Source organism: Struthio camelus, chromosome 8, assembly GCF_040807025.1.
Source record: "Struthio camelus isolate bStrCam1 chromosome 8, bStrCam1.hap1, whole genome shotgun sequence".
Lineage (NCBI taxonomy): Eukaryota > Metazoa > Chordata > Aves > Struthioniformes > Struthionidae > Struthio > Struthio camelus.
In genome coordinates this window covers 13,588,190-13,598,007 of record NC_090949.1, presented here as the reverse complement: position 1 = coordinate 13,598,007, position 9,818 = coordinate 13,588,190, and the positions used below count along the sequence as shown (strand labels likewise).

Sequence of the window (9,818 nt, the reverse complement as noted above, 5' to 3'; positions counted from 1 at the left end):
AGGGCCATCTGAAATTGTTCGAGCCACTTTTTCTTCAAATCTTTAGTTTTGCAATAAACTTCTAATCCATTTTGACCTTGGATATGAATGAGGTAGAAGCCATAAGACCACTGCATAAAAAGACCAGCAATACACAGATCAGCAGCTCAGCAACTATGCAAAAAGAAGTAATTCTAGGTTCCTTAATATAAATCCTGATTTGAGAAACACTGAGACCAGTTTATTTTGTAATTCTGTTCACTTGGGAATGGCTTACTCAAATGTTTTAATTATAGCAAAATAAACAAAGCTGAAATCCTTAAACAGTCATTTCAAATACCGTTCAGTTTATGTTTAATACCTAAAACTTTGTAAATAAATGTTAAATACGTTTCTTGAACTCCTGCAAAATTTTTCTGACTGGTGATGAAAGCACATTTTAAATGAATCAGTATCATAGATATTTACCTTTTTATTTTCTTTATCAGTAGTGGGGTTATTTGTAATTTTGTATTTCTGAAGATCTATTATTTCCTTCATTTCATAATTATCACCTCTTCGTTTGCAAACAATTACAGCTAGATCAAACAAGAAGATATGCCTATGAAAATACAACATAAAAAGGGTTTAAAATACTTTGGAAAGCCAACACCCAAAGCCCTCTAAGTGCCACAGGCAAAGTTTTACAACTGTGGAGGATAATAAAACAAGAAACACAAAGTACTTTTGCAAGAGGTTCACAGCAACTCAGATGATCCTAGATGCTAATGTAATGGCTAACTTGCCACGAATCACTTTGCAAATTTACTTAACATTGATAGGCTCTGTGAATGCGCAGTGAAAGGAAAAGTACTCTGAAGAATCATTCAACTGACCACTGATCTAAAAAGACAGATTGACTCTGCAGGCATTTTAGTAGCAAACATCAGAACTCATGCCATCACCTGTCTTGCCTTGCACGTTTGTCTAATGTAGTTATCCTTATTTCCCCATCACCTTGTGGCCTTCCATACTGTAACAGGGAATGGTTCTGAAAACAAAAGGAACATGCATGGCTCAGCACAGAAGTGGTAAAACGTTGACATGTTCAAAAGTCGGACCACTCCTTTTACCCCCAAAACAGACTTTTCAGGTCTAAGCAAATAAAGATACAAACAAACAAAACATCCACATCCTTACTTCACTATCATGTAAACTAAAATTGATAACGCATCGGTACACAGGACATTTCCTTCTTCCAAGGTGCACATTTTTCCCATTTTGAAAACATGTGGAGCGCTATACAAATAATATTTAAGTACACACATATGTAACTGTACACAGACTCCCAAGACCATGAGCAGAAATATCTGTACTTAAATACGTATACCATTCTAAATCAACCAAAGCATATATATCCTTGAATTTCACCGAGGGTACTATAATTGTAACATGAAACAGGAAGAAAAAGTATCTATCAATATACTTGATCAGGAGTGATTTAAAAACTATAAAAGGAGATGTATAACATACCAAATTCTCTATTGACAGTTGAAATTGTTTAATTTCACGGAGTGTTTCATTATCTCTCTTCACTTCATTTACATATTGAGCCAAGTCCTAGAGGATCAACACGAAAAGAGAGAAAAGCTTTTCTGTAGTAGATCACTTTAATAGATTATTTCTGTCTTTGCCTCATCTACACATTTAGTCATTTTTTTTTAAGAGTTATCTTTAATGTTCAAGAACTACCAGTATGTATGCCTAAAAAAAAAAAAGCAAAGAAGCCTCTGCACATTTTACATCATATTTACAACTTTCTTCATTATCTTTTCAATCCCAAATTGTGTAGCAACAAATAAGAAAACACATAATAAATTATAAAAAGAGGGATGACTTTTTCTATATTTGGTTCATGTCTTATTTTCAAGACTAAACTTGGAAGTGTAATTTATGTAGCACACAGTCTGAAGAAGCATTCAACATACTGCATATAGAATACAGATATAACGCTGCTCACAAGCACCATAGAAAACGTAAGCATACTATGTGCCTGCACGTACATAAGGGGGGAGAGAAGAAGTTCCCACCCAATAGTAGCATCTTGCTCTTACTGTTGTATAGCAAACAGAAGCTATTACACAGCAGATTTTAAAAGGGGCTTTTAATGGGGTATACTACCGGAAGTCACAGGTTGAGATCATTATTGTCCCCTTCACCAGCACACATACTGTACACACTTCACTGACACCTTTAAAAAGGTCTGAACATGCTTGGGTAATAGCAACAATTTGCCGGGGCTTCTCTGTTTATGGCTAGAGACTAGGAGTGAGCAGGAGTGGTAAGTGCTAAGGTTAGGGATGGCGAGAGCAGCAGTTGGAAAAGGCATTCTGATCCTCACAACTTGCTTTAACAGTGTCTTTCAATATGGGCACAAATTTGGAGGGTGGGAAAAGGATACTTCTTACTAAAGATGTTTTCACGAGAACCTAAGAATAGCCGAAATCATTCTACTAGCTTCCAAAATGGATCCAAGTGACATTCATGTCAGTCTTAAAAGAGCTGGTGTAAAAATAAAGTAAAATAATCTCTTTCCTTGCTGCTAACAGAAAGCTGACACTATAACCCTTCTTGGAATTTTCTTTCGGGGGGGGGGAGGCAGTAAAAATTACTCAGTTCCAGTTTGTTAGCAGCTTTTCCCAAAGAGTTTTCATTTTTCTAGCAGACACACCAGGGGCTTTAGAAAAAACGTACCAACGCTGCATAGTTACTTCTACTGTGCTGGCAGAGATTATTACAAGATGACACACTAAGCCAGGAGGGAAACAATGCTGTGAGGTACCTTTTGTAACTGCCTTAATGAGAGATGCTCATTTCTGTAAACTCTATTCATTTTGTTTTCATTGGCTAGTCATGTCTCCTGCCAGCCAGGACATAACTGCCACAGCCACTCGGGCAGGAGATTTCTTAATCGGTCATTTATTTTCAGTTCAACAACACAAAAGCAAAAAAAAAAAAAGGGGGGGGGAGAGAAAAGAAGGGAAAAGAGGAAAAAAGTATAAAAACAAACAGGATTATTCTAGCCATTTACCAGCAACCAGCACATATAGCTTGCCACCAGGGAAGCGCTTATGCTTCACACAGGAAGCGAAACCGTGCCATCCCCACTTCAGTCATCTCTGCCTGGGAGCCAAGAGCCTCATTTTTCAGGACTGGAAGCCTTTTTAACCTCACCAGGTGCAAAAAGGAAACTTAGGCTCATTCCCGACACCCGCTCACGGAGCAAGGACAGCTGCTTGTTCAGGTCCTGATGGTTTTCTTCCCTACACACTTCTGCTGTAATTATCATGGTGGATTCTGCATTCACTGCACAGAACCAGATGTCAAAAAAGGGAGCCAAAATTCTCATCTGTGAGCTAGTCGGTATTGCGGGCACCCAAGGCCGACAGTGCCATCATACGAGATGGCTGCGTGACCCAAAACTAATCCAGTCTGACTTCAGCATTTTCCGCGGACCGTGCAGATTACAACAGAAGGAGATCTGGCCTATGCTGTGTTGGCTTCCTCCCACACTGCGCAGGGGGATACATAATACATTACATTATACTTAAAGCAGTACTGCTATTCTATAAAGCATTTGTCTGTCCCGCTAGCAGGTGAGCGTACAGTGACAGGTATTATACCTCAGGAGAGATACTACTGCCTTCTAGGCCAAAGCCACAGAGACCACACTAAGAAGTTAAAAGAAAAAGTCTTGTACAGATAGATAACTGTCTTCATCTCACCGGCAAACTGTTGACCTGGATTAGAAGTGACTTACAGTAGTGGGCATATTCTAAATCTTGGAGAAATGAGACTAGCATTACTGCAGCACTCTTCTTTTCACCTCTTCATATGAGAGCAAATTGACAGCGAAATAAATAGAAACGGGACAGCTCCACTTCACAAGCACTCCACTTCAGAAAACCACTAAACTTCTTCCCAGACTTGGGCAAAGCCTTCAACTGTCTACGTGCCTAATGTACTCACAAAGTTCACAGTGAACTATGACAACTGTTTGCTCTGTTGTGAAAAACACTATCTCCTCCAGGAGATATAATTGTGAACCAGCATTTTAAATGGCAGCATAGATATAAATACTTCATTGTCACAAATACTTACCTTCATTGCATCAAGTGCCAGTTTTAGATTTGCCTTCTCTGCAGGATCAGTAGTATGTTTTACCAGCTCCTGTTGACAGAGTAGTTACAGCTTTTCACCCACTGGCTGCCATTTTACAAACTGCAGTTACTATTGCTCATTCCTCAGAATTGCCAATTTCACCTTAAACAGATAGCACAGCCCAAGAATTCACACTTTCTTCCTTATAATGACCTATAGAGCCTATAACTTACTACAGACACCTGCAAACAAATAACTGGTAAGTGTTTAAGAATGACTGCTATATAGCCTAAAGACTGATTTTAGTTGTTAATGAATAAACGTTAAAAGCTAATTTGGTCCGCCTTGTACTTAAAACTTGCCAATCAGATCATTACAGTATGTGTGCGTTGAAAGCACAGGCAAACACTTGAGCTCATTTGCACATTATTATAGAGCATATAATCCTATTGCAAAGCATGCATTTGTGTGCAGAGAGGAACGTATGCTGGCAATAAAACCTCAGCTAAACTGCGCAACTGTGTAAAAGAAGTCATTGGTTCATTATGCCTAAGATACAGCTGACTCAGAAGATAAATTTAAATCACACACAAATGTTGAAAGAATTTTTTTTAGCCACTTCCCATATGGAAAATTAAAGGGCTTTTTTGTTTTTCTGACGTGGAAAAGTAACCTCGTAGGGAAACAGGTTGTTATTTCTTTATAACCTGAGAAGAGAATTACATTTCAAGTAATATAACAACTTTCTAAAATCCTAGAAAATGAAGGAATAAACATGTATACTTCACTTTACAACTGAAACAATTTTATTGGATTTTTTCTTTTGCAAAGTCTGTTAAACATTTATCTTTGTTTACAAGCTAGTTTTTTGTAATCTCACACATTAGTGTATACCGACACGTTACATATCCTTTCATAGTATACAGGTTGATTATAAAAACCATGACTCAAATCTCAAATTTTTTTTTAAAGTAGCTGTTCCATTCTTTTTTTTCCCCAATTTTCCATTAATCAAAACACTGATGACTCACATTTATAGAAATATTTCAAGAAATTTAATATACAGAATGTATATTGCTCTGCAGAGTCAAAATTATGCTTCACATACAAGTAGTAGCTCTTTTTAAAACGACATTTTACAAGCATCAGCAGGGTTGACAGTCTAATATAGTAATATATTTCTTTGCAGCTGAACTAATGAGCCTCCTGGCACAGCTATCAAATTAAATTTATAAGACTCTCCACCCTTATTATAGGGCTAACTGTGAAAGCTAACGCTTTGTGGGTTATAACAAGAAGCATATCAAAATAAATATGGCTTTATTGTAATTTAGGACAGCAAGGAAGCATCTTAAAAGTATGGAGTATGTATTGTAGCTTCCTCTTTTGGGGGTCCACATTTCAAAACACCACGATTATAGTTTGACACAACTAACAATTTTAAAAATAGGTTCAGATACTGGGGAAGCAATTGCAGCTCGTTTGTTTTTCCCAGATATGCTTTAGTTCTGAGGAATGAAACGCCACTAAGAAGCCCCACACTTGACTGGATTTCATTTTATAACAAATCACCTCAAATCTATGGAAATATCAAACACCTCCCTTTGAAAAGGCTCTAAACTCTCATTCTAATATTCCACCAACGATAAGTCACCACAGTTCTGCTCTCAGAAACCTAAAACTTCCAAAATAAAATACCTGGAGCAGTAGGTGATATTTCAGCACTCTCTGCATCGGAACCACTAAGAGATCCCGCAATGTAAATTTCCCGTTATTGGCCCTCTTGGAACATTCCTATTTCAAAGCAGAGGAAAGATTAAAATGAGACAGTTAGAAAATGCAAGCATTCAAAATGATGTATATGAAAATTCAAAGTGATATATAGGCCAAGCAACTGTACTGAACATAAGATATAGACTAACAATAAAATGCAGAGAATTAATCAATATAGCAATACCACCTGAGCTAAAAAAGACCAGGTCTAATCACATGTTCTTATGTATTTCAGCAGCATGAGCATGGAATAAATAAGACTTGAAAACAACAGAAATTAGGTGTTCTACAGAACTAAATTAGGCATTGTCTAAAAGCACAGCAAAGGAGGGAAATATTACAGCTGTCTTCAAAAGGGCAAAAGAAAATCTTGGCATCTACAGGCCAGTCAGCCTCACCTCAGCCCCTGGGAAAAGCATGAAGCAAGTCGTCTCGGAAGCCATTGCTGGGCACATGAAGGAGAAGGTGGTTATTGGGAATAGCCAGCATGGATTTGCACAGGTAAATCACAGCTGACCTACCTGACTGCCTTCTGTGATGAAATGACCAGATCTGTGGATGGGTGGGGAGAGTACACCTTGACTTTTGCAGGCCTTTCAACATGGTCTCCCATAGCATCCTTATATCCAGGTTGGGATGTGGATCTTTATATCCAGGTGGGCAAAGCTGGCTAGATCAACAGGCTCAAAGAGCAGTGTCTATTGGTTCACACACTACCTGGAGACCAGTTGCAAATGGAGTTCCTCAGAGGTCTGTCCTGGGACCTCTGCCATTTAATGTCTTTAGCAATGGAACAGAGGAAGAGATGGAGTGTCCCCCTGCAGACACTACCAGGTGGGGGAGGGGGCGTGCAGGTGACACACTTGAAGGTAGGTCCAACAGGAACCTCATGAAATCAAAAAGGACAATGGCAAAGTCCTGCCCTGAAGACACACTAACCCCCTCCAGCAGTACAGCCTAGGGACTGGCTGGCTGGGGAGCAGCTCTGCTGAAAAGGACCCAGGATCTTGGCAGACAGCAAAACCCATGAGGCCCTGCAAGGAGAGGCTGCGGGACAGGGCTCACTCAGCCTGGCAGTCCCCTCCGCTCTGTGCCATTCTGCAGCTCTAAGTTAGCCTCCCCAGCCAGCACCTACAGCAGAGCAGCTCCAGAGCAACACTGCAGGCCGTGGGCAGACTGTCTGTCCTTTCAGAAGGCAGAACAGACAGCTGGGAAGCATATTCCTGTGAAGAAACAATGACTAGGAAACCTAAAATCTACAGATTGTATTATAGGATCAGAATCCCTTTCTATACCTCCGTGCCCCCACCAATAGCTGGGACAATTATACTGTGCCCCAAAGCATGCTGGTCCGCACCACGACTTCCAATCCCAGAGCCAGAGAAAACATTAAAAGGGTGTCATAGCACCCTAAAGGGAAACCTCAAAAAGCACCATAATTTTGGTGACTGCTCTTGAGGAAGTAGAGCCTCCATACCAGTATACGTGCAGAAGGGCACTATCTGTCCCAAACTGCCACACTTGACTAGCTAGTTTCTCAGCTGAGATATCATGACTAACACCGGGCCTCACTGACAACTACTTCCTTTAAAAAAATCCTATTCCTACTGATGTCAGTCGGCAAAACTCCATTCACTTCACGGGGACAGAATCCGAGGCTCTGTATCTCAAAAGCTCACACATTCATTTGATCAGAAGCTCCAAAAAATGAAAAATACACACTCACACGTCAGTCTAGCTAGTGTTTTGTTATAAGGTTATTCACTTGGATGAAAGCAGGGTGTATTTATATATACATGTCTGCATATATATATATGTATATTAAAAACACTGATACCTCTAACTTCAACTTAACATCTTCTTTCGTCTTAGAGATGTTGTCTAAGCACGATATTGCTATCTCCACTTGACTGCAGTACTGTCCATAAATAACCAATCTAAATCAAAATAAGAGAAAGAATGAAGACAATATTCGTGTATTTGTTTTAAGAACAATCCTTGATCATATTTCATAAACAGATTGGTAACACTTTCTTTCAATGGGAACTGTGACTAAATAACCAAGGACGAGATTTAGCCAGACTCCAAAAGGGCAGCAAAAACACAAAGAAGGGTATTCGGGGAAAATACAGTATTGTTCTACCTTCAAAATGCTGTCAAATCACTGCAATTTGCTTTAACGTTCACATGTATATCTTCTGATAAGGACTCAAGCTGCAAAGCAGCATAACTGCTGTTGAACAGTACAAAAGCCTGTAGTATTTAAAAATACTGCAGATTTCAAAGGATATTATGAATAAATTCTGTAAAACAGGCTTAAGATTAATTACAGCTATCCTTTTTTTAAAGGAATTGTAGGTTCTCCAAACTGATCCTTCTCCGACAGTTTCTACCAGGTTATATCCTGTGAGCTCTCAGGTTAAAATAATAGTCAGTGTACATAAACTCCAGAAATTTTCAATAGTTGTCAAAAGAGAAGCAATGCTTCTTGAAAGAGCCTGTTCTTATAATCAGGAGTGTCTTACTCCTATCTGAAGTGCTTCTTTCTGCTAGTCCCCACTGCAAAACATTTTCTTTCCTTTCACATTTTCATACATTTCTTGAGGTGACTCCTTTTGTATCCCCTTTCCTGGGCTCTTATAAGCTTTCTGTTGTGGTCTATTAAATTTCTTTTTCCTTTATCAAATCTTTACCATTCACCTTTTTTTCCCCTACTATTGAGGTGAAGATAGTGATTTAACACTTATCACTTTTGATTATCTTTAATAACTGCACTGTAAGATGCTGAGCCTACCTCCATCTGTTTCCCTTTTGTATAATCAACAGAAACTTCAGGTTTGTTCTCAGTTTCTTTTGTTCCCCCTTTAAGCACACATCTCAGAGCTACTTTTGAAAAACACACGTTATCCAGAACAACTTCTTGCCCTCCAATTCCCTCCTGCAGCAGGAGAAAGTCTAATAGCCTGGGAAATAACTATGTCCTGTTCCAACATAAAAGGTTAGACAGAGGGCCTCCGAAGGCAAGACTGTTTACTGGCAGCCTGGGACGGCCTCCTCCCTCAAAAAACAACTCTCCTGTCTAACCTTTTCCAGATACTGCTGCCCAATTTGTCACAAGCCCGTTATTACTGCAACAGTCCTCCTTCCCCGTCACCCTCAAGCAAGCCCAATTAGCTCCCACAGTTCTTGTCAACTCCAGTCCCAGAGGGAACCTCATTTTTAACCACGACCCAAGGATTACGTCAAGGTGGGTCAGCACTGTAGTCCACGGTGCAACTGTTTCTCAGCTAAGTGTCACAGGTATGCAAGTTCATCCACACAGTTCAACAGCTGCTCAGCGTTGGCAGAAAAAACAGTCTGAAAAGGTGGGTAAAAAAACTGGCAGCTAGCCTACAGGGCAGGGCCTGCTGCCATGGCCATCCTGTCATGAGCTTCGCTGGCTCTCGCCGCTTGAAGGTAGAGAGCGTGCGCCTTCCTGTCACGCCTCTGACAGTAGGGCACAGTACGGCCCCCAGTCTCTTCTCCCCTCTGCTTTCCACTTCCCTTGTCTCCTTTCAAGTTATCGCCTCTTCTGTTCTCTTTTATCTGGAACGGCCTTAACACACATCCTTGCCTTATTTTACCTCTCTTCCCCTTTTGAAAATATTTTACCTGTCAAACAACACTATAAAATATTTGGGTACATGCTATAAAATATCTGGGATAATCTGCATGAAAAAAAAAAATACTGTGTAAAATAAGCTACTTAGTTTTGTTCATAACACATATGTTACCTGTCTACGTAACAATATTGCCAAAACCGGGGGAGGAAGAGGAAAGGCTCATACAGTGATAGGTTACTTTTTGACTTCCAAATTCAAAACACCAGTCAAACATTAGCTTTATAAATACACTCACATTGAATTTGATTCTATTTTAGAAATATT

The 9,818-nt window shown here is 39.6% G+C and overlaps 1 protein-coding gene across 3 annotated transcripts in view; it reads right to left on the bottom strand.

Moving 5' to 3' along the window:
- Nucleotides 1-9,818, bottom strand: part of VAV3 (vav guanine nucleotide exchange factor 3) — a 177,122-nt gene that overhangs the window by 88,491 nt on the left and 78,813 nt on the right. For all 3 annotated transcript variants that reach the window (XM_068952221.1, XM_068952222.1, XM_068952223.1), the window contains 7 exons: nucleotides 7,730-7,829; nucleotides 5,818-5,913; nucleotides 4,120-4,188; nucleotides 1,492-1,578; nucleotides 924-1,009; nucleotides 448-580; nucleotides 1-110 (listed from right to left, as the gene is read on the bottom strand). In XM_068952221.1, coding sequence (XP_068808322.1) covers nucleotides 1-110; nucleotides 448-580; nucleotides 924-1,009; nucleotides 1,492-1,578; nucleotides 4,120-4,188; nucleotides 5,818-5,913; nucleotides 7,730-7,829 — 681 coding nt within the window. The remainder of the gene's footprint in view (nucleotides 111-447; nucleotides 581-923; nucleotides 1,010-1,491; nucleotides 1,579-4,119; nucleotides 4,189-5,817; nucleotides 5,914-7,729; nucleotides 7,830-9,818) is intronic.